The sequence below is a fragment of the Helicoverpa armigera genome, chromosome 22, assembly GCF_030705265.1.
Source record: "Helicoverpa armigera isolate CAAS_96S chromosome 22, ASM3070526v1, whole genome shotgun sequence".
Taxonomy (NCBI): domain Eukaryota; kingdom Metazoa; phylum Arthropoda; class Insecta; order Lepidoptera; family Noctuidae; genus Helicoverpa; species Helicoverpa armigera.
Window position 1 is genome coordinate 4512382 of NC_087141.1, and position 25605 is coordinate 4537986.

Sequence of the window (25605 nt, forward strand, 5' to 3'; positions counted from 1 at the left end):
CAATCTTATGAAGAGTTAAAATATTTATTTTAAATTTGTTTATTATACTTTTAGCACACATTTTACAAAAAAAAAAACAATGTACAAAGGCGGACTTAACGCCTTAGGCGTTCTCTACCAGTCAACCTTTAGGTGCCTATCCCAGGAAAATGAGATCACGAAATATTGTTAAAAATAAAAACACATTACACATAACATTTATTCAATTATATTATAAGCAGACATCACTCGCCAGTCAGATTTTAGTTTTCATTATTTTCAGTATTTTACTGAAACTGTTTGTTAGTAGTTAATCCGTATTTTCTTACTCCCTGATTATATGAGGATAATACCCGATGGCACAGTTTACGATGGCTGTTGACCATACAGTAATGTACCCCTGGCCTTGCAAACAAATAGGACATAAATAACTTTATAGGCGGTCCCACCAACATAAGGAATAAATGCTATTATTCATACTGCCAGTTATTTTTAATATACAATGCGAAATAATAACTGGTCTCGAAGAAAGCGGTCGGTATAAATGTTACACTATTTTTATTTTGACTCGGGGGTTAATTCTATCCTTACTTCCCATATCTACTCATATTTAAAAAGTTTATTTGTGTGCTACGCTTTCATGACAAATTAACTGCACCTATTTCGATGAAAATAAAGACATTGATGGAATCTGAAGACGCATTTGTACATTATAAGCTATGTCTTCCGGCTTTCGGATGTATTTCTCCGAACACAGGTTTGAACCCTGTAGAATCAGTCAGCTACGTTCACTCACAATAATAACGAGGGATTTTCTTTCTTTTATTCTTTTCCTAAATTCCTGGCTTGGTACGTTACTGCAAGGAACGGAGCGTCATATTATATTAACGTCATATAATTTTGAGGTCTTATAACATGTTATCATTTTTTTTTTATTCTCAAAAGTATTCCCATTAGGAATGCTTCTTATCTCTTTTGATAGTCTATTTACTATAAATATTCAGGTATATAGCCTATTTATTCAAGCTCTCAGCCAGGCCAGCCTAGATACGTCTAGAGGCAATCAATCCTGCTACCGTTACGATGGATTGCCAGACCCACCGCTACACCAGTTCCGTTCTATTGGACCGCGTCCAACTGATAACCGTTGGTTCCTATGCCTTATTGGACCATTGTTTTCTATATACTGGGTCACTGGAGCAAAATTGTTGTCTTTGGTAAATGGGTAGTTTAGTGGTACTCGCTGTTGTCTCTACGGCTAATAATTTATCACAGATGATTAAATTAAGTGTAGATCAGGTATATTTATTTATTTATTTAAGGTACGTCAACGGCTTTACACGTAAAAATATTAAACGTCTATGTGTTGACAAAAAAATAAATAATAAGGAGACGGTATTCATCCCCGTTTAATTTCATCCAGTAATTTCTAAAATGCTGAAACTGGTGGCAATGGATAGCTGCCGTACATATGCCTCTCCCTCTTAAGATACTAGAAGAAAGACAATATATTTTTTATCAGTAGGTATGCGTTAAGCAGTTGACTATTATGAAATAGCTACTTAGTATTTATCCAGTGTCATTTAGTGCTTAGACCGAGCCGTGGGCATTCGTAACAATCTATTTAAATGCTTTATATAAAAGAATCTCTACATTCCTGACACTTACAGAGGCATGCCGTTGCATAAGATTCAGTGTCGACAATTAATTAGTCTTACGCTCGTTAATTATGCTATGTACTATTATTTACATAGCACATTCTACAAATGATTTGAAAATACAACTCTGTACATCGCATATTATACCACCCTCATGCTTACTCATGCTACTTAGATGTTCATGGTATATAAAGTAGATGAAGTTACTTTAATGCGCGGTGCTCCTATAAATTAGGAACATGTTTAGCTTCCTACGAATTGGATTATCGAATTTTTCAAATATGTCTGGCTACTTAGTTCTAGTACCTGTTCTATAATTAGGTATTTACAGTTCCTGGTATTAGCGCGTTCTTGGACGTATTGTGTTAGTAAGTTAATAGCGGGTTGCACCCAAACAGGTTCATTGTATATTGAAATATTGGACAAACAGTTCGTAATCCGGAAAAAGTTTGTGATCCGGATATTCGTGCCAACACTTTTACTACAGATGAAAAATAATTCTGAAATCTGTCGTCCTAATGTCAAAACAAAATTCAATACGAACATTTATCGTGAAATAATGAATTAAGAAATATTTCAGTTCTATTCCGAACAGGCAGGTCGTTGAAAATAGTAAAGTAAAACAACTAAAAAAAGTAATGTCTGAATTAAAGAAAGCTTAACTGACATGGGTTAGGTGTAAGAACAGCAAAATATGGCAGTTGGGAAACGACCCAAGAGACCTAGCAAAAGTGATTCGAAGGTGAAATCACCTTCTGCAACAAAAGAAACTAAACCGGTAAACAGGGAATCAATAAGCACTCCGAAAGGAGCTTCAATAACGAAACCTTCGAAAGTAGAACCCGGGGCTACTCCAAAAGTGGAACCCGAAACCACTCCAAAAGTAGAACCCGTAACTACTCCAAAAGTAGAACCAGATATTCCTGTTGTACCAACAAATAACGCAATGGATTCAACACCTAAAGCTTCCAACACTGAATCAAAGAAATTCGGAGCCAAATCTTCTAAGAAAGCGAAAAGTGAGAGTGGTGTTATATGCGCTTGTCATCCAGAAACAGGTGGTAGTGGAGAGGACGGAAAAGATGTAGGGACGGCATGCTGTGATTATTTGTCAAAGGGGTGTAGGCGTTGTAACGTAGATGTTAAAACCCTAGCGTCGGGAGTCGCAATAGGCATACTGACTTTGTGCTTTATAAAATGGTGCTGGGTTTGCTGGTGCCGAAGATCCTGCCGGAGACGACGCCCAGTACAAACTTGCGGCTACTCTGGCTTCTGCGCTGTGTTCATGCCACTCATATATGCTCTGCTTTAATTACAACCACGCTAACTATAAAGATGCTGCAAGTTTACTATCAACCTTCATAGATAAAGGTAAGCAGAAGAATATTATTACTTTTTATTGCACACAAATAGCAACAAACTATTCGTTATAGTAAATAGGAAACATTTTTTCTGCTTATTTGTACCCCGAAGGCTCCGAAACTATACAACAGATTGGAAATAAAATTTATCCAGACACGGGAAGAAATTCCCCTGGGATGCGGGCGATACCGCGAGAAAGAGCCAGTAGTCAATAAGCGTTTGAAAAGTTCTGAAAATCTGGGCTGCCCCAGCAGACAAATATCCCTTTTATTTTAGTTGAAGAAACATTTCGAAGTGTTTCGGTGTTTGCCGTACTTGCTTAGTTTTCTATCGTTATACACATTATCCTCATTCTCGCAAGGTCTTACCAAATATAGAATCTGTAGCCTCTGTAGGTAAATAAAGATCCAAATGCAAAAAGCATAGACTTGTTAGAAAATATATTGATACTCATGTATCATCAACATGCGTGACGACATTCTAGGCACAGATTGTAGACTATAATCACAAATGAAAGATGTCAAATCCTAAAACTCAAACAACATTTAATTTACAAATAATGAATTAATTTTCATTTTCACTTCAGATGGAGAAACTACCGTAAAAGAGGACAATGGAAAACTTTGGAAAAGAAAAGGATTAAGAAACAAGAAATAATAAATAGTGGTGTGAAAACACTAGAGTTTTCGTCATGGGTTAGACTGAAGTGTTAAAATGGTTAAAACTGTGACCCAAAAGACCTCGACCAAGGGCAATGTGAATTGCGCCTGCTTCTACTCGGCTTCTCTAGCTGCCAAAGCGAAGAAGACTGCAACATACAGCGTAATACTTGGACTACTGGCCCTGCTCGGCTGGTACTTATACGTACACTTTTATAAAGGCAATTGCGATCGGTGTTGTCGAAGACAATGCCGATTTGGAGGTGTACGCTGTTGTTGCTTGCCTGATCGACGACGACGATAACAATCATACAAAATGAACAAGGTAAGTACCGTATTTTCTAGCGTCACTTACTGTAAATCCAATGTATCCATTTTTAACACGTTTCCTGGGAAAGTAATATTTTATTCTATGCATTCCTGTGGCACTAGGCAGTAGACTATAATTGTTACGGGACAGAGCATGACCCTGATACACTTTCTTTTTCTTTTGTAAATTAAGTTTCATTTCTTTCGTGCGGTACCATATGTAAAATATCTGGCACTGATGTAGGTACAGCACTATATTTTAAAAATACATATTTTTTTAGAACTGAAGTGTTTTCAGTATATCTTATGAGTCTTAGATATCATAATGTACCTACGTTCGTCTTTGACCTACTTACACTTCAATACAGTTTACTGTATTTTGGTTCAGGTTTCGCACTCGAATAAAAGCTTCCATATTAACATTGCGTTACTAATCTGGTATATAGCAATTATAAGTGCCATTATTTCTTTAACTCATGCCTCAGTTTACTTGGTATGTATGCTGTATTAAGTGCCTAAGGCTTAAACTAATATGAAGCCTTTATTTCAGACACGACGATGTAACAAGAACACAACTCAGTCCATGACATTTCAATAGTCCAGAAACACCTTCAAATAATATTCAAAATAAATAGTTAAATGTTTGTTATGAAAATGTCTTTTTACCACACCAAAATGATTACAATAAAGTAGTTTGAAAACTTATTGTCGTATGTTTTACGCTGGTGCTTGAGTAGGGAATCTGGCTGCCTTTAGTAGGTAGGTAAACAAAATCATAGAACCTTTGAAAGCCACCAATTATGTAAGTTGCTCGTTCACGCTACGATATTATAATATTCAGTACCTATTAAGTATCTTGTAAACAGAAGGTAATTGGCCTACTTTTTTTAAAGATGCGCTTTTGTTAGCAGTTTTCCACTACAGTCATCTTACTAGGGCCAAAGGCGAAAAAACTTATCTTAATAGTCTTAGTAGGAAATTACTGAAAAGATGCAATATTCAGAATTTAAAATGAAAATTAACTGGTTGTTTTAATAATACCTACATATTACCACTTGAAAAACAATGGTCTCAATTAGGTCTGCCTATAAAGTTTACTGGGTTCGCTATTCAACCGAAAAAGCGGAAATTCACCATTCAAAATTTCGGTAGTTGGAGTACCAACTACCTAAGCAGGTAGTAATACTACTACAAACAAGTATGCCTATGTAAAATGTTTATCTATGTAAATAAAAGTAGAACAATTAAAATGGCCGATCAGCTATGGAAATGCGCCCCAGTAGGAATTACCGTCCTTGCTATAGCCGTTGAACTTGACTGGCATTGAGACGGGTTCTCATTAACAATGCAGCTTATGACAAGATGGTTTGCCTTGAACTTGCAATTTCCGAATATACTCGCTCTCGGTATGAAAGTTATTGGCTTGTTTTACTCGCCTGGATGTAAATAAGTAGTTCCGTAAAGGGCGATGCGCGGTTTTCAGATCAAGTTTAATATCGTTTGTAGTTAAAATTAGGTATAACGCTAAGGTTTGGTCGGAGAAAGAGTAAGAAACAATTTTGGGCGTTTTCATGAGAATTTGCAGTATCACTCATACACGTAGGTTATGTGCCATTGATGATTGATAAAAAATACAGTTCACCCCTATTAGTAAACTATACACCCATCAAATTATAACTTGGTAGGATTTGGTAGATAGTCCACACCCTAGATCAATTCAGCTTGTTATTATAACCTATTAATAACCTACATACCCTCAAATTATGTCTTGGTAGCATTTAGTCCATGTCCGTCCTAATCTGATTATCCAACTATCAGACCTCAATTGTTAAACGATACTATTAGACAAGAAGAACCTTAGAACTTAGGTAAATCATCACAGTAAAAAGCTACTTAAAAATGTAGACCCAACTAAATAAAATAAAACTGTTAACATGAAACTTTACATCAAGGAAGGTAAAAATGTAACAAAATTATTATCCTGTGCAAAAATACATGGTTTTCCGATATTATCCACAAAGAGCTTGGCTAATACCTACTTAAAATGAAACAGGCATAGGTACGCCATGAATCCTATTAGGTAAGCACATCACATTGGACCGTTTTTTAAAAAGTAATTAAGTAGGTTTATTAGTCCCAAAGTTATGAGTGTGTACATCTATGCAACACTAATAAATGTATCTATAGGCCTAATGATGATGGTGAACCCTTTACAGTAAACTAGCTTAGCTGTTGCCCGCATTACCAACCACCGGGGCGTCCCCAGATAAGTATTTCCGCACCCGGATAAAGAATATCTATTGAATTTGGTGTGAAAGCGTGACAAACAAAGTTATTTTTATTATTCCTAACGATTATTAACGAAACTTTTTGCAGACCAATCAAACGACGGAGATTAATCTCATCATTAAAAATAATGATAAAATATTAGACACAATCTAAAACTAAACAGTAATCCGATCATAGTATGCTAAACACAATATTATCGAATGTTATACAATAAAAACTGGTTTATAATTTATTTTGATGATTTAAAATTAAATTCACATAATTACGTGATGTCAAATGATGTCACATTAACAGTATCGCATAGTTTGAGGTCAGTCACTTTATTCTAGTCTAGATCTTCATTAGCACTGCGGCTATTAATTATAACGGATTATCGAATACGTTCAACGGTAGAATAGAGGATCACTATTTTAAAATTTATTTATTTCTGCTATTAAATTGTGTAATGAGCCTTAAATAGAACCTTGTGGTATACCCGGCTCATGGAACGTAATGGGTAGTGGAAAATTGCTTCGGGATATATTAAATTGCGAAAATTTTCTATCCAAAGCCTAAATAAGTCTGTACCACAAATTAATTACGCTTCTACGATAGACTTTTCAACTAGTATGAGCATATGAACTTTGTCTAAAGCTATAGACAGATCGCCGCCATCTAGACGAATATATCCTAACAGATAGTATTCAATGTACTGTTATGGGCTAAAAAGTACATGCCTGTGGTACTAACGAAGTACATATGTACATAGTATACGATTTCCCTCTATAAGATATCTAAAGATTGACACAGGGTTGACTATCTTAGTAGGTACAGTAGAAAGCTTATTGGATTTGAATTCCATAAAAATACAAATTAAATTATAGTTTTAAATGACAAAAAACGCAGTGTTTAAAATAATATTTAACTTATCGGTAATTCGTTGCAACGTCGTCCTGATAGCGGCGTATCGCTCACGTCATTCAGTCCTACTCGTTTAAATGTAACGTATGATAACAAATATTAATTTGAAAAAATGTCGACCATTTCATTATGTTATAAAGCAAATTGTGTGTTTGCTTATCCAACGAAGTTCTGGGTACTTTTAAAAGTAGCAAATTCTACAAAGACCTATGAGTAGAAACAGCTACAGGTTCCTCTAAAAAATAGAAATATAGATAGTAGATCTATATGTCCTAGATCAAACTTAACTTTGATTTCTATGTTATAAACGTACATATATTAGTAAGATATTTCAGATTTTGAAACAATTCTGTTGGCCAGACAGAATAATTCCATTTTCGCATCAAATACTATCTAGTAGCTGTCTAGTAGCAGCTTCTATGCATACAAGATCCGAATTAAATACAATTAAAGATTTATCTTAAAAAATAACTTATATGTTAAAACACACGTTATAAAATAGCGCAGTTTCAGCATCTTCCATGTTAATCTTCTCAGGGTCCGTAGCATCGTTGGTCAACTCAGTCATTTGTTGCCCTTCGCTAGGCAGCTGGCAATAATACACAGCAAACTGCCATACGATGAGCCGCAACCGACAAGAGTTTTGATGTTATCTTCTTCACTTCCATAGACTTTACTATTTAACGTCATCATCTCCCAAGCCTTTTTCGGTCGTTGTTGGGGTCGGCTGCCAGTCTAACTACAATGGCATGGGGCAACCCAATACGCCTTGGTACGACTGGTTGACAGACATACTGGCTTCTGACTTCCCGTAACGACCGCCAAAGACAGACACATAATAATGCTTATGTTCTAAATACATAGGGTGACTGGTTATTAGTGACCAATACCTAAGCAATTGGTTATAGGTAGGTAATCATGATTATAAATGATTTTCCCAAAGAAACTTTTTTTAATTCTCATTACCAGTACCCTATTACCGTTCCGATCTCTTCAATAGGGAGAGTCTACACGTACGTTACAATATCAAATACATAGATGAAGATGACAATAAAAATGAAGCTACTATAAAAAATATAATATGGCTTATGTCCACTATAGTAAAAGTGTAATCTTATGGTGTAGTTACAAATTATAACTTAACATGCAATTAGTTACGCACACATACGATAGATTTTTTGAAATATTAACTTGATTTAAAAGATAGAGTTGTGATTGCACATTTTAAATCACGGTGCAACCAATTTTCCACACCATCAAAATATAACAAGCTACTAAAATCACAATAAACATTAAAATAAAATATTAAATTGTACATACCAGGAGCCTGTAGCACAGTACAAAACAAAGTCACTAATAACAAATTTCCCGCTGTTCGGTTGTTAATAAAGTACATTTTATCTATAAGGAAAGCCGCGTGTAATTCATATGGAGCCAATTAGCCGCGTTACAGTAGCGGTCTACTGTTTTACGGACATCTGACTAATGTCGCACTAAAATGGTAGCGTCGTGTTGTGGCAGGGCCCCGGGATTTTATCCCGGATTCAAATCAAACAATTCAATTAAATGCGGACTAAAAGTTCGATGTGAACAATCGAATTAGAATACCGTTAATGTTCAGAACAGCAGGTTTTGCATGTAGGTGCAATATAAATGTGTCTGACTATTTAGAAGCTTTTGTTTGAGCTTACCTATTCAATTATGTTGTATGGTGACAAAGCATATAGGTACCTAATTAATTAGCTTATTAAGACTAAATCACCGGCAAGCTTTAGCTTGATGCATATGCTCTAAATCAAGTCTTCAGAAGAAATCTGGCAAGGGGTTATCCTATGACCCGTCTAGTTTTCAGTGCAAGGCTGTACAACCTCTTTTCATTTGGCCAATTGCCTAGCAATAGACAACCGCATTACTTATGGGTTACAGCCGTTACAGGGGTCCCATGACAATACGTACGCTTCCATTTTTTTCCATTCTGAAGTCAATTTTAGAACTATATTTCATGAATATTAAGCCAACATTTACCTATTTATATAAATAAAATATCCCGTAATGTAAATCCCGCGGTTTGCCCTCCCTATTTGAGCAGCGAACATATTTCGTTATCGATTACACAGGAAATGTGACAGGAAGACTGGACTCATACCGATAGAACAACTCCTAACATTACAATATAATCGTTCTCTATAGGTACTAATCAAAATATTTCAAAAAATTGACATAGTAACCGCCACTTTGTATATAGTTTCGAGGAAAGATACCTAAGGGTGTGTTCAAACCAAACTAGTTAAAGCTCCTTCTATCTATTAAGTCTACTTTTTATGGAGAGAGCAACGAACGTAGTTAAGAATCTCTAGTAGTAAGTAGCTCTAGTTCTAAATGGTTTAGCCTAAACCTAACGCGTAAGTGTTTAACCTTTGTGCCAAGAACATGAATCGTTTTAAAATAATGAGGCCTGCCTAGCAAACTCAGTCAAATTGGAAGAATAAGTAAGCTCACTTAAAATGGGATGCGTCACTTCCCTTGGGCCCAGCATACAACCAAAACGGCTCCAAGCCGTCCAGTCCACCTGACTTATGCCGAAATTCCTTCGGATGTGCCAAACGGCACACAGTGTGCAATACAAAAGCTTGGTCGAGAAATAACAGTGCGTACCTACTGTGCGTAGCACCCTTTTGTGCGCGCACAAATATTGTACCTACCTAAAACAAAATTTGTTCCAAATATTTTGGTGGAATTTCATCCTTAGACCTACACTTCTAAACAAAAACAGGATAGAGTGATGAAAATTGTACCTACCTTCGTCGCGTAGCCGCGTTTATTTGTAAGTCGGTAAACCGCATTTGAGGAATACGGGGTTGTCGTTGTGTCAGGGATTTATTTAGGTCTAAGAACAAAGCTTTTAAAATGATGACATAGCATTCATTTTTAAAAACCCCTTATAATTTTAAAGAATACAAAAAAAGTATTCATTTTTTATTAGGTATGATCTAGGTAAGTATTAGTAGGCACACCTTTGTTTCGGTGGATTGAATGACGCCAGTTCCAAGCAAACTAACACATTATTAACTCGTTTGTTACGATATTGATATCGATAGTATAGTCCCTACCTATGGCTATTGGGTTTAGTATTGGGTTGCTGGAGATATTGAGCAAAGTGGCGAAAACTGGGGGAGGCCGTTGTCCAGCAGTGTTCGTCTTTCGACTGAAACAACGACGACGAAGTACCTAAAATAAATCCTGTTTTGGTCGCCAATCAGTGACATAATTAAGTATGTCTATTAGTGATATCTTTCATAAATACTTATGGACTCGGTGTTTATGTGAATGACCAGGGTAATGTACCTACCTGACCTTGGTACCTACGTTTGGTTTGAAATGGTTCCACACGTCAAAAAAATCCAGATCGACCACTTCGAAGAAATGCCAGAAATTGTTGTCGTTAGGTACCTACAGTATTTACATAGTTTAGTGAGTCAACTTGTTATTCTCTTACTGAGGTATCCTTTACATACGAACGAATGTAGTAAAAGCCACGTCACACTATTAAACAAATAATTTAAAATGATATAACCCTCTATAAATACTTTACGTTAATTAAACACGATAATTATTATTCCACATTGTATATCATCCTTAATATTATACATTTTCAGCTCCATAATAAATAGGTTCGATGGCCATAATTTAATTATATCGGTATAGGAAAACCGCATTTGTTATATTTGTCCATGTTTTGGAAAAACCCAATGTACCATAGGCGTTTGATCTCGTTAAACAACTATAACTACGAACACCTTTCAGATTTCCGAAAATGGTGTGTATGGTCTATGGTAAAATGTAAATTCATCAAGCAAGAGTGTAGTCAGTATGTCTATTCACTTGATAACTAGGTACCTAGGTACTACAAAAGCTGCATTGCCATTGTATTTATTTAGGCAGTAGGTACCTATTCAAATTTGACCTTCTTCTAAATATTTATTTTTAAAATTTTATGAGTAGGTAAAGCACGTAATTAGCTACCTAAGTACTAAATCCATTATTTCCAGAAACAAGTATTACTTTAGGATAATTATATTACCTACTAACATCTTTATTGTATATTGTGCTACTTACTATGTAAACTACTGCTTTGTGTACCTACTTAATTTCTATATAATTAATTATCTTAGGAAGTAAGCAATAACAAGCTTATTTTGATAGCTACCTTGTTCGTGCTTACTCACATCTTAATTTAACGTTATCCACACTTATCCATAAAATGCATCGAACTACTTACCGACTCAATATCTCGGTCAAGGTCACAATTCATCCGAAACGTAGCTAAGATACCTTCTCGCTCCTGATATTATCGATTTTATATGACAAAGAACACAAAATTGCACACAAACTTTACAAATATCTCTTGAATATGTGGGTTTTATTGTAAAATGTTCAATGTTTTTGTTAGAATAGATGTTATCTTGTTTATATAAGGATTATTGGATGCTGCAGGTCACTAGGTAGATGTCAAGTTCTAGGTGAAGGCCGGGGTTGGACTTGCGCAGTTTGGCACCAGAAAATGTTGCCAATTTATATTGAGCGCCTGAAAAGTTTAGCACAGCAATGGGCCATACTGTTATTTATTTTGCTTGAAGCAAATGCTACTTATTGATTTTGCCCACAACTTGTTTAGATTTAGGTTTACTGAAAAAGCATGTAGGTTCAACGTGTACAATTTTATTGTAGATCTGAAAACACCACACTGTCGTCTTATGGCGGGCTTTTGTTGTCGGCTTCTGATGTCATGATTTTCTAACGGTTGATAAGGTCCTGAAAATATTACGGTTCGCAATGATATGAATTCCGAATTGGTCAATCAGAGCCTTATAGTATCAGATAGGCCGGCTATTCAACTAGTTAAACGGCTTTTGGCGTTTGAAACGAGTGGCTACTTTTTCTGATTGAGAAAGATGACCAAAAGCTCATCTATGCTAATATTATAAAGCTGAAGTTTGTTTGCTTGCTTGAACGCGCTTATATCTCAGGAACTAATGGTCCGATTTGAAAAAATATTCCAGTGTTAGATAGCCCATTGATCGAGAAAGGCTATAAGCTACTTTTTAGCAGGTTCCCACTGGATGCGGATGTAACCGCTGGCAGAATCTAGTCCCCTATAAAATCACCTTACGTTTTTCATAGAACTGACATTCATCGTGTAGAGTGTTATGCCTCTACGTGAATGTTCTTGAATTAGGGTACAAATCAGTTTTGTTAAATCTTTGGGTAAATAAAACTCACATTCGTAAATATATAATGTATAATGCTATAATAATCTAAGTAAAATAACGTAGTAATAAAATCAAATAGTACATAAATGGAGGTCACAAAAAACAAAAAATAAATCAAACAAAGTATTTTACATGGGGCGGATCGCACCATGGTTATCACGCACTTAACGGGTGTAAATCGGTGGATATGTTACACGTTATATCAATTTATTATTGAATATTAATGACCCCAAAGAACTATTACTACTACGAAATAAACTAAAAACAACCTGCACATGAACTTAAATACTATTAACAGTAGCAAATTGCAGGTCTTTTCATAAGACTTGAGATTGATTCTCAATTAAATTAATATGAACTAACGACACTAACGTACCTAGATGATCCCTAGTTTAAACTGCGGCTTCTACTGGTTCGAGTAAACGCAGTTTCAATCACTGCAGTTAAGTGACACATGGTGCAATCCGCCTATTCCAGCAATCAGCTGCCCTTTAACATAATGTATTGGTGAGCGACACAGAATAACATTACATCATTAAGGGCTGATTTTTCAATCATCAGTTAACTTCTATCTGAGGAATAAAAATGGCGGTTTGACATATTTTCCATACAAAAGCTGTCAAAACGTTAAAAATATTCATCAGATAGAAGATATCTGGCGATTGAAAAATCAGCCCTTAATTATACATTTTTACACAACACTAGAGAAGTCTCTGATGTGCATGGAGTATACAGGATAAACCAATTAAATGGTTACATACTTTGCTTGTGATAAGCTTTAAAAATAAGTTTTATCCTGCAAAACAGAAGTCTTTGCTGCCATTGCACCTTATAGATTGACTGTTTTACATTATTTGGTTCTCCAAATAATGTATTAACGAATAAAATCTTTTACATTCGAGACTAAACCTGAAAAGTATAATTTCTAATGTAATTCATCTAAATCCATGTCTTTGAGTGAATTCTTTTTTTTTCGGAGACATTTATAGTGTTGTACAAAATATCGAATGTTATCGAGTCGCTCCACCATCGTATTAACTAAAATCCATTAGGCCGTTATATAGCAAAACAATTAATATGGCGTGTTGATTGCCAACTATAAAATCTAGGGAGTGGGTATGCATTGTCTTGTACTAAACTATGAAACACGATGTCGATAAAAACATCGATATTGAGAATGACGATAATTTCCATTCGCATAGTCAAACTGTCATCTAGTTAAAGGTAATGTACTGTTTTCTCGCTGATATTTACAACAATACACTTTTTACTACGAAAAAATATCGATATCGAGAAACTAACTCGGCTACAATCGATATTCATCCAACATTTAAGTATTAAAGCCCTTCAAATAGTCACATATTTGAGTACATTTAACATCTAACAAATGTATCCCTTGTAATATCTAGTATGACGACACTGTTTACACTCCAAGACACATACATACGTTGTTACAAAATTGAACTAAATAGCTTGAACTATTGGTTATGATCGGGATTTGTTTGAGTGAATCTAAAGGGGTCTACACACCAAAGCCGCTGACCGGGCGGCACGACTGCCGCGGCATGTGGTGTTCTAGTAATTGTCAAATACTCTATGAAAGCCGGTGGCATGATTGTACAAAATACGGCCGGCGGGTTGGGCCGCCGGGCTGTGCCGCCGGCATCAGCGGCTTTGGTGTGTAGACACCTTAAGATTCGCATATTCTTCACTAAGCACCGAATTATCATCGTATTTCATAGTTTAGCTTCAGACGCGGAAGCAATGGAAACCTTTTACCCTGATCACACACAGTCGGCTTGACATTCTCACTTTGCATTGTATGTTCGCCTTACACGCGAAACCTCTACATTGGTATACAAGCATAGACAATGCCAACATAGTCGTCACATCGTCACGGAAAGAAGTCTATACACAACAGAGATAATTCTCCAAAAAATTCTCATACATTGTAATCCTAGCCTAATATGGTCGTAGCTGTATGCGTGTGTTAAACAACTTTTTTTTTGAATTTTATTCACTTTTTTCACCACAGCATATCGATACGAAGTTTTAACATTTAATTCGTATTACTAGCAGCCATACCACGTGGTAGATAAATATATAGCATATAAGTTCCGTGGCGTATAAGCTTGATCTCAAAACCGGTGGAACTTCTAGCATTTTTTTACCCCTCGTATTTTTTTTCAAACTCCCCTATAGACATCGTTCCGCGACTGTGCCAGGTATCACCAGACTACCGCCCAGGTCATCTGTCCGACTTTCCCGCGTTGTGTAAATGGTTCGGCGCGTCCGCGAATGCGAATTTAAGCCTATAAGCTTCAGCTACCAGTACACTTATGTTAGAGTCGGTCCAGTTCTGTGTGGGCACGTTCTGTAGGAGTATCATGAGGCCTTGGAAGTCTCTCTCGAGCATGAGTTTCTCCCGCCAGTGGAGTAGGAAGGCGGCGCAGACGTAGAGTTGGAAGGTGGCGAACCCGTCCGATTCTGCGAGGTATGTATCCCACAGACGGATGGTGCATGGGAGTGGGATCTCCCTTGTGAGTAGGTTGTTCATCCACCTGAACGAGAATTGGAGATAGTCTACTCCGTGAGTCTGTAGGTGCTCGTGGAGGGGTAAGTCTATGCGACGTATGAGCTCCTTTAGTTGATTCACCTGGAAACAAAGAACGTAACGGTTACCATTTTTATAGTCATATCTCTAGTAGGTTTTTCTTTGTCTCTATAACTGTAACTATGTGTCTGTTTGTCATGGTTTTACGATAAGACTACCTAGCAAGAGCTTGAGACAAGACATGGGCTACTTTTTATCGGGATGTATGTAGTACCTTCGGCACGCGGTTGGAACCTATAGGCATAACTAGTATACGAATATCAACACGAAAACAACTAAAGATACCTACATGACATCATTAAACAACAACAGACCATATCACAGCCTATTAAAACTTCACAATAACACAACATTTACCTGTTACTCCATCTATTTCGGGACTATCATATTCCTGGTTTTAAAAGCTGAGCTAATTGTTTATGGTAACAATTGACGCGTGACATTTGTTCGAGTGAATAACAACCACGTGTGGTGATATGAGCTAATTAGAAGCGGTTTGTGGTAGGAAAATGATAGCTCTGTTTATTTCCTTGTAGGCACGTAAACATGCGGTTGAATATATGGTGCGACTGCACTTGTTATGCTATGCCCTAGATAAGTTTTGACTAGATGTTTATATTGAATACTGAATTAAGCCCACAGTCTTATAGAGGGCCTCTGACTTCAACAAGCCAGTTCTCTTCAACGCTTTAGTCACAAGTTCACTAACAGCATAAACGTCATTCAGATTTCTTTAAAAAAATGTTTACTATGAATTTTCACATAGAAGCAGTATCAAAGAAAGTTTTGTTTAAGAAAAACAGACGTTTATGTACCTAGGCTGTGAATTTGGGTCCTGATGAAATCGTTTACCTACTGTTGATTAACTGTTTAAAATATGAAGGGAATTTAGAACCTTCTTTTTTATGTCAATTTAATAATTTACAGTTAAATTATCTTTAAATATGACTTCGTATAGTTTTTGGATGTCGCTATCGATTTAAACAAAAGAAACCTAATTTTTCATCACCATATCGATAAGGCACGTAATACTCCAATTAGTTTACTTATTCTTTGTTTTATACATAAAATTACATCAATTAACGTAATTAAGTAGTTATGTATTTTACTTGAAGGCATTAAGAATGGGAACAAATATAATGACCACCATAAAATGCTTTGATACCCTAAGTTTTGCAACCAGAAATATCTACTGAACACCAGAAAAATAAAGTCTAAAAATGTAATAGTACCAGCTATTTTAGTCACGACTTCACTTTAAATTGTATTCGACCACCAAATTTAGTAAATGATCACCAACTCTTGACGACCAAATTAATGTATTATTTTTGCCTAAATAAGTCACTGTGATTGCCATAAAATGTAGGCTTATTACCAAATAAAGTATTATGATGCCATATTAAGTTATGTGTCCGGCTTGCAATGCATGCGTGAGTGTCAGTATGACGAGTGACAGGGGAAAATGGAAGAAAATTCCATATTGCGCCGACGCCAAGTAAAATTGGGAACAGGGCAAGAGAAAGAAGAAGAAGAATGTGTTTCTCAATACACTCTTATCGCACTGTTTAGAGGCATGCAATAGACAATTTTCCACGCTAGTGCAGGAAAAGGGTCCCCATAATGTTATTACATTTATTTTATCAGGCCGAACTTATTTTTTTGGAGTCAGTTTACTTAAACAGGATAGCAAGATGTAAAAACTTTTTTGATGATCATTTACTACTTTTGGTGATCATTTACTACTTTTGGGATAACAATGATTTTTTTGGACTCATTTTGCTTAAATAGGATAGCAGAATTTAAAAACTTTGGTTATAATCTTACTTTAAAATGGTGGTTTAATTTTGGTGATCATTTACTATTTTTGGCTTACGCTTGATTTATTTTGGAGTAATTTCACTTAAATAGGATAGCAAAGTGTTAAAAGTTTGGTGATAGTTTTACATTAAAATGCGAGTTTCATTTTGGTGATCATTTACTATTTTTGTCTGCTGTTTGTTACTATATCTGGTGATCAGTTAAACATAAGCCATTAAGAATAACTGGTTCCTTGCCGATTCCACGCGTGTTTCTGATAAAATGTAGCCTATGTCTTTTGTCAGGCTCCAGATAGAAGTTTAGGAGTGACTCACCCGACATTCAGAAGGCGTTTTCTCATTTATAATTTTAGTAAGGATTATATTAATATCATTTGGATCAGCAGCTAAAGTGATAGTGAAGGACACTTCGCAGTCACATTATATTATAATCTGCCGAGTCGTTTTCCAACTATGTTGGAGTGGGCTTCCAATCTAACTGGATGCTATTCAATTCAATTCAATGTATTTATTTGTGAGGTATGCAGAAAGGTCTTAAAATTAAACATGCCAGAGCTCTATGCAGCTGAGTACCAGTGTTTTACAAGGAGCGACTGCGTATCTGACCTCCTTAACCCAGTTACATACCTGTTCGCAGTTACATTAGATATTATTAGTATTTTCTTATACGTTAAAAGGTCAACACTTTCACGTTTATTTTTCTTTGTAAGCAAGCCACTACATTCACGTGAACTAGAGGTCATGTAGTAACAATGGCGCGTAAAGTACGGAAATCAATTAACTTGCAGTATAATAGGCTGTTGTTACGATATTACCACGTTTCAAAGAAACCTTATCTTTCTATGTAACCAGATTAGACCAGGTTTTACTCAAATTTTAGGTGAATACTATTTAGTTGATAAATAGTCTATGGATTTCCGGTACTAAATAGCTTTTATAAAAAAAATACTGCAAGCCCTTTAACTTTTAAAAATAAACTTTTATCGACAGATTTTCTGCCTTCATAAAAAAAGGATAAGAAAAGGATCATACAAAAAAAGGGTTTATCTGCGGTATTTAAATTATGTGTAATGATAAAATCATTTAAGCAGATGGGTACAAATAACTTAAATGGATCTGTCGTTGGTAATAACTATCATAGTAATCTGTGGTAAAGGCGCGTTTATATAAAGTTTCCCGTTTTAACAAACAAGAGGCAAGTATTATTGCCATTATGAGCTTATTTTCATTATATGATTTTTCATCGCACCGGTTTATTTACAGTTCCACTTAAATTGCGGTCTTCTAAAAGTAAAAATAGCCACCAGTACCTCGAGAAACCGGCTTCATTTAATTAAAATTAATAATAATCCTAATTCTTTTTAAAATCAGGTGAGGTAAACTCATTCACTAATCCTCGTTCATAGAGCAATTGGCTTAAAAAAAACTGTTACAGGCAATCAGTGAGATATGGAAACAGGTGGTAGGTATAATCAGTGCTTATCACTTATTCGATTACTCTATTTGTATACTACATAGGTACAATTACACTATTATCATAAAATCAAGTGTTTAAACAATTTTTTCATTAATATTAGGTTGTCCTAGATTACCGCAGGATGTACTAACTTTCTCCGATAGGAAATATCGATTTATTATTTGTTTATCAAAGGCTGAAGTTCAGACGACCTCATTTAAACCTGATTCTAAAAGGATATTAATCAAATATTTCTAGCTATTAATTGCCTTTAATTAGTTACTGACCTTTAAACTATCCTGAAAATACGTCGGCCATTACTAATTTTACAAATGCGAAAGTAAGTATATCTATCCTTTAGGCTTTCACACTATAACTACTGACCCAATTTAAATGTTTAGTACAAACTGAAAGCTTATAGGCTAATTTTTATGTAGATACGAGAAGTATTTCGCTCGGGACTCGAGAGGAACCAGAAAATCTAGTATAGTGTCGGGTATCATTGAACATTTTATGTATAAAATGCAATTAGTATATTCCAATTTTTGACAATAAGACTGTCGGGTGTAATTGAACAACTCATGAATATAATTTTTATCGCGCCACGAGGCAATACAAAACAATCATTTGTATTGGTAAAGGCGTCAGTTATAAATACGGTTAACACGGAAAGTGGCCTACTTAACACCGCGCAGCGTGTCGGATCGCGCGAACCATAATAATTGGCCAGTCAGCGATGCGATATATAATGGGCGAGTGATGTACTAGTTGTTTCAATCGCGGCCTAGCAGCCGATGAATTAACATCGGCCTATGAAATTACATGTAATAATTATGTACCGATAATTGAGCATTATATGGCAGTCGTTATGGGTAATCTGAAGTAAGTAAGTCTGACAACCAGTCTTGCCAACTATCTTGGTAACTGGGTTGAGGAATTCAGATAGGCAGGCGCTCCTTGTAAAACACTGGTACTCAGCTGCAGCAGTTCTTAAGAGATTTTTGTTACAATCGAAAACTTGGGCAGAAGCCAGTTCCATTTATTTACAAATATTTGTAACACTAACCTTGTGTTGAATACCAAGTTGAGCAAATATGTAGTTATCCTGAATGCTGTCCAGGAACTTGGAGAGGCACCAGAAGGAATCAGCTTCTATGATATCCCTCTGTTCTTCCGTCAGCTTATCCAGAGGGAAGTTGTCTAACTCCTGGCCCGGAGCGGCTTCTTGTAAGAACACCATGAAGAATGGTGTGACCAGGTCATTGATGCCTTGCACGTAGCCTGATGCTGGGTGCCTGATCGCCCAGATGTACAGGATGCGCTCAAACATCACCTGCAATGAGGTTTTAATGTTATCAGATCACTTACAGGCAAATATATGTACAAATTGGATCTTGGGAGAGCAGCATATTTTTATGTCAACTTCATAGATTTTTAGCACGTTTTGGGTCTTAATACCTTAATGCTGACAGCTGTGTCTATTTCTGGCTTAAATAACTACAAATAGCACCAGAGACAGCATCTATTGTGCTAATGGTCTAATTTGAAAAAAATCTTTTAGTGTTTGCCTATTTATCGAGCCAGGCATATGAATGGGTGATGTACTTCCAGAGTATTCTGTATTAGGTTTGGGACCGCAAACAACAAGATTTCTTACGATATAATTATTTATTTATAGAAAATAACTTGCACATGTAAAAGAAAAGAACAAAATTCAACCGTCATGTCATTTTGTGTGAACCAAAAAAAACATTTCTTTTTCTATAATACTAGTAGGCACAGGCAAACTTGTTGAACAGCCACAAACATAAAATTTAACTTTAATATTCTGGTAAAACTGTTGGATAATAAAAGATGCTAGTAAAAGAATAAATTCTCACCTGCACAGTGATCTGTTGAAACAGAGCCACAAGTGGGCTCATGCGTGGTATATCTATATGAATCTGTCTGTAAGTATCATCGTCTCGTTCTGCATCATAATATTGCTTCACTAGGTGTTTGTAGTCCGCCCTCTTTCGCTCCAGGGTCTCGACTCGACGCTCCGCGTTCGGAGGCAGGTAGCCAGCAAGGAGACGCCATGTTATGGCTCTAGCCTGAAGAGATTATAGAAAGAGGGTATAAGTCAACCGAAAGACTGCTGTTTTCAATTGGATAGAGAATTGAACATTTTCTGTAGATCTGAACCTATCTCAATTTTTAAGAAAGCTGTAGCTGATATGCTATGTCTATGAATCAGCGCTGATTTTTAAATTCTATTCACTGTTGACCAGAGTCTGTTGTCCACGTACAAATGCACAAATGCTTCACTAACCGATTATTAATGGCTGGATGAAACTGAGACAAGCCCAATCCAATAATATAGTACATGAGTTTCATGCCTCTTCTTTCTGTATACAACCGGTTGTATATTGAATAGTTACTGAAGTCAAATGTTGATAAAATAAAAAACTAGTTAAAATCTTAAAGATGGGACACAGGCTTTACCAATTTTAGTTTCTAAGCTATTCATTACAATAAAATCTAGCTAATCCAGCAGCCCATTAATTTAGACATTAATAATAATGTACATTTTTAAATGTTTTTTATATTTAATATTTAAAAATATAAATTATATGTTTGAAAATAAATAAATGACAAGAAAATGTACAAAGACTATGACATACTTTATGGTAATCTCCTATACATGTAATTGTCACTTAGATGTAAGAAAACTAATGAGTAGAAACGCTACATGTTCTGTGATGATTGCTACTTATATAACAAAGAAAACATTATTTATCTCTCACTAGCCATCCGCTACTAATTACACACTGATAAGAGATCAGGTAATCAAATGACTTGTTTATTTAGGTAACTAATATAGGTCTTACACTGAGTTTAAAACCATACAGACAGAATTGTGTTGCTGGGGAGTTTGTTCCACCACTTCTTCCCAGCAAAAACACATAGGAAGTGGTGAAGGGCAGGCGTTTTGGGGGCTGTCTTTTGTAGATTTGACGTTCAAAAAGTGCTGATTTTCAGCCTACTTTGAATAAATGACTTTTGATTTTGATTTTTACTAATCTAATTGCCTTAAAAAGGTATGGAGGTTACTTTAAATATCAAATATAGCTTCAAAGGTAGGTTCTGCTATAGATATTAAGACAGCATATTTTGGTGCCAATGGAATCCAGTTTATAGAATGCACAATATGTTGTGATATAAATGAATGTTGTGATATGCTCAAATAAACTTCAGTGGCCTTCATTAATTACAATAACATGACATACTACTTTGAGTCAGACAGTTCCTACTAAAGTTACAAGTATACCCAAACATTTCATGACATGACTCATCTGATTATGACAGTTATTGACTTACTTTTACTGGAATGCCAGACCAACTGATCTGCTTGAGGTCATCCAAGTCTATGACAGTACTGTCGTGCATCTGCTGGAACCTCTCGAGCTTGGACTCGCTGCTCTCCTCGCGGGAGGTCAGCGCCGACAGCCTCACGGGCCGCGGCCGCCCCGGGTAGTGCCGCATGGGCCCCGAGCTCCCTGCACCCACCCTCCGGACCTCATTCTTCTTCACCTCCACCGCCTCAGCCTTCGGCTTCACAATCTCACTCTCAACTTTTACGTCATTTTTGTTTACGTTCCTACTACTATTCCTATGCGAATTTATCACGTTCAAAGCAGCAGTTTGTGATATGGCCTTGGATATTTTAGTTTCAGCGATTCCAGATATGATGTCGTCGTCGCCCAGGTCCCAGGCGTCGTTCACTGACGCCTGAAACTGTTGATACGATGACCCAGACATAACCTCGGTCCGTTTGACCGTCTGAAAAGGCCTGCCCGGGATCGCGCGCTGTGGTGTCTTCCAGAACGTATCAGACAATAATCCGTTCTTGTCATATTCGGGTTGGTAGCTTTCCATAATAAAATACAGCCGTGAACATTCTAAATAACTTTGTTGGACAACAAAAAATTACAGTGGAAATGTTGTTGATATGACATATCACTCGTCTGACCATCCAAAGACAATTAACATTCCAACCACACACAGATTTACTTATTTTGCTTATGACGTGCTCAGTTGTCAAGTGTGCTTCTCTCTCTCTAAATACTAAAGAGAAAACGAGATAAACGATGCAACTGCTGTCATTATATGCTAAACGTTGTATAATTTACTATCACAGACGTGTCAATTTTATACTTGGCATACTTTTTTAAGCTGGCATTACCTATTTATATTTTTTTTCAAATATAAAAAAATATTTGAAAAAAAATCACCAACGAATACCTAAATTTAGGGAGCATTTACGGAACACTTAATAAGAATTTCATTTTCACCAAAGCCTAGGTGTCAAATTATAACCTTAAAATTTGACTTCAACTTGGGGGCCCGATTGATGCCTGCTTAAACAACCCCTATCATTATCATTACAGAATACAAACATATTTTGAACCGTGGATAGTGAAATGTACCTTTATATGTTATGTAACACCAAAAATACCAGGTTTAAAAAGCAAAAAAATACAAAAAAAAATGAAACGTAAACTTTTAGAAAGTTTAGAAGCTGTGGAGGTTGTGGATATGTAAAATAAATCATTAGAAGACCACGTACCTATCTTACGTGAAAGAGCAGATGTCTGAGAAATAAGTACGATGAACACGACTTTTTTATAAGACTAGCCGTTTTCCCGCGGTTTCACCCGCGTCCCGTGGGAGCTACTGCCCGCACCGGGATAAAATATAGCCTATGTTACTCGCAGATAATATAGCTTTCTAATGGTGAAAGAATATTTAAAATCGGTCCAGTAGTTTTTGAGTTTATCCATTACAACCAAACAAACAAACATTTTCCTCTTTATAATATTAGTATAGATATAGATTATAGGTTATCACTTGCTATGAATGCACTTGCTAGGTCGTGATGTCGCTGAATTATTCAAAAATAGGTAGTCCTGCATGTCCATAAATATACAGACCATAACAGATGCAAATCTGGTAATCACTGATGTAGTTTCGCGGTGGCCGGGACATCTATAGGCTAAGGCGGCCAACTTTCCGAAAACTGAATGCGGGACTTAACCTTTCGTGAAAAGGGGGGAGAGGGGCATTGAAAAATGATCGGACGGAACTGATAAAATAAAAACCGTAAGCAAAAAGCTATAATTTAACCTATCAATATCGTGTCACAGCGTGCACTAATGTCTTATTTTCAAAATCATTAGGCCTCACGAGTTCAGTAGAAATAAAGAGAACGAGATTATATTATAGGTAATCTGTGTTCCTGCACTGTTGAGCGTGCGCGCAGGTGGGTGTTGTGTAGAAGTGTGGTAGAAAAATAGGGATGCGGGACATGCGGGACGCATACAACGTTTTGCGGGACTATTTTACTATTAATTTCAAAGCGGGATTTCGTCAAGCATTGCGGGACGGTCCCGCAGAATGCGGGACGGTTGGCCGCCTTACTATAGGCCTATTCAGACCTAAGCGGTATTCGCTACCGTCTACGGCAGAGAAAACCCTGTGGGTATGCGATAATATTACTGTTGATGTTCGGGACGTATGCCGCTGCTGCCGCGCGGTATGTACTTCTACCCACAGCGGCAGGTCGCTCTAGCCGCGGTAGGTATAGTTATTGGCACGGATATTGAGCCCTGACCTTAACCTGCGCAGAAGCCATTTATTGGTTTATTGCCTTGTGTACAGTGCGCAAAGCGATCCCCACTCTTCCGCCGAGAGCTCAATATCCGTGCCGGTAACTATACTTGATACTAAATACCTGAGCGAAACCCGTGCGGTATCTACCTCTACCCACAGCGGCAGCGAATATCGCTCAGGTTTGAATTGGCCTTAAATACCAAAACTGCAGTAGATACCAATGATTCGAAAATGGTGAATATGGAGGAGCCTATCTCCTAGGTGATAGGGGATACCCTCTGGAGGTAAGAAGTAGGCTAATATTGAACATAATAAAATATATAAATTAAAACAAAGATAGTAAACAAATATTTTAATATTAGTCCTCATATGATGTACCAAACATTATCATCATCCTCCTGCACCAATTCAATGAGGGTTTTTGAAATTTTTTCTGCCACCGGGTGGCGCCACGTATGCGTCTGGTCCAAACAGCTGTCAAATAGTATGGAATTGTAGGTGCCGAACTTATTGTTTATTGAAATTCTGTTATATTGGAAGTGTTATTGATTTTATTATGGAGTACGGTCAGAATAAGGTTTCCGAACTAAAAATTGAGCTAAGAGAGAGGGTGCAAAAGTCACTGGTAGTTGAAAAATTTGTTAACACAATATGATTTAGTTTTTTTTATTTACTCAACCTCAATAGTAAAACAATAATGCAGTGCTTTAATTATAAAATAAAAAAACCACTAAAATCGTTCACTATTCATAGTAAAGATAAGCACTTTGACAGTTACCTGGACCTGACGACTCAGTGCGCCACCTGGTGGACGCCATTTTAGAAAACCCTCATTTGAGGTGGGCTGGGCGCAGCATGTTTTTACACGTCTTTCCAATTTCTCGCACCACCTGAAACTAAATAAATATAATAAATGTATAATTTTAACCCCATACTTAAATCCATCAACTCATGGAGAACAAAAATACAATGAAGTCGACAGTAAAACAAGGAACACAGTTGAACGGCAATATCTTATATTATTATACACAGATATTATTCACATTTACCTGTAAACGGTTCCTATCGCATTAAAACTATTTGTAACTGGATCCAAGCTTTGTTTTTGGCTTCGTTCGTGGTCCCATCCGTTTTTTGTTTAATATTGTGTCTCTATGAGACGTCAGCAATTTCACTAGCTTGTCTTTTTCTTCTGCAAGAAAGGTTTATCCTCGTTTTCTCTTCTCTGCCAAAATAAACTTATCTATTCAACAATAATAAACCCAAAATTAACCTCACTCTATGTACACATACACATCAGTCAATTTGACAAACGCGCGAATGACATAGGTAAAAATTCACCTATAGAAAACCTCTTTACTGTTTTATTGCATAAAACATAGCGTAATGTAGTTTAAGTTAAATTAAAATAACATCACAAGAAAAAAAACTCACAGGCTTTAGTAATATATACTCGATAGACGTTTATTTCTTAAGAAGTAGAGAAAAATCATTTTATCGATAAAATATCGACTTTGCATTATTGTTTGTAGAACTAGTAATCTGTCACTTACTTAAGGGATCCATGTACAAGTGTGGTGAAAATGAATTTAGGTAGGTGTCAAATTGGGAGGGGTCTTTATTAAAAGTAGCTTTTAGAT

General features: G+C 36.3%; 1 protein-coding gene and 2 long non-coding RNA genes across 3 annotated transcripts; 1 reads left to right on the forward strand and 2 right to left on the reverse strand.

Moving 5' to 3' along the window:
• Positions 1-2120: 2120 nt before the first annotated feature.
• LOC110370823 (uncharacterized) lies at positions 2121-4672 on the forward strand. Its single transcript, XR_007511274.2, has 3 exons — positions 2121-3008; positions 3586-3983; positions 4518-4672. It is a non-coding gene; the product is annotated as an uncharacterized LOC110370823 (long non-coding RNA).
• Positions 4673-12441: 7769 nt separating this feature from the next.
• On the reverse strand, positions 12442-22352 carry LOC110370790 (TBC1 domain family member 22B). Its single transcript, XM_021326753.3, has 4 exons — positions 21674-22352; positions 20194-20406; positions 19380-19646; positions 12442-15082 (listed from the first exon to the last, which is right to left on the reverse strand). The coding sequence occupies exons 1-4, from the start codon at positions 22229-22231 to the stop codon at positions 14675-14677; spliced, it is 1446 nt and encodes a 481-aa protein (XP_021182428.3). The 5' UTR covers positions 22232-22352; the 3' UTR covers positions 12442-14674.
• Positions 22353-23451: 1099 nt separating this feature from the next.
• Positions 23452-25477, reverse strand: LOC135118397 (uncharacterized). The gene is made up of 2 exons (XR_010277559.1): positions 25015-25477; positions 23452-24861 (listed from the first exon to the last, which is right to left on the reverse strand). It is a non-coding gene; the product is annotated as an uncharacterized LOC135118397 (long non-coding RNA).
• Between the last annotated feature and the right edge of the window lie 128 nt (positions 25478-25605).

Excerpts from the sequence above, each read along its gene's own strand:
- LOC110370790 (XM_021326753.3), bottom strand. The coding sequence starts at position 22,231 with ATGGAAAGCTACCAACCCGAATATGACAAGAACGGATTATTGTCTGAT. Across the intron at positions 20,407-21,673 it reads GGTCTGGCATTCCAGTAAAA|GCTAGAGCCATAACATGGCG; the intron begins GTAAGTCAATAA and ends TAATCTCTTCAG. Across the intron at positions 19,647-20,193 it reads TTCAACAGATCACTGTGCAG|GTGATGTTTGAGCGCATCCT; the intron begins GTGAGAATTTAT and ends ACCTCATTGCAG.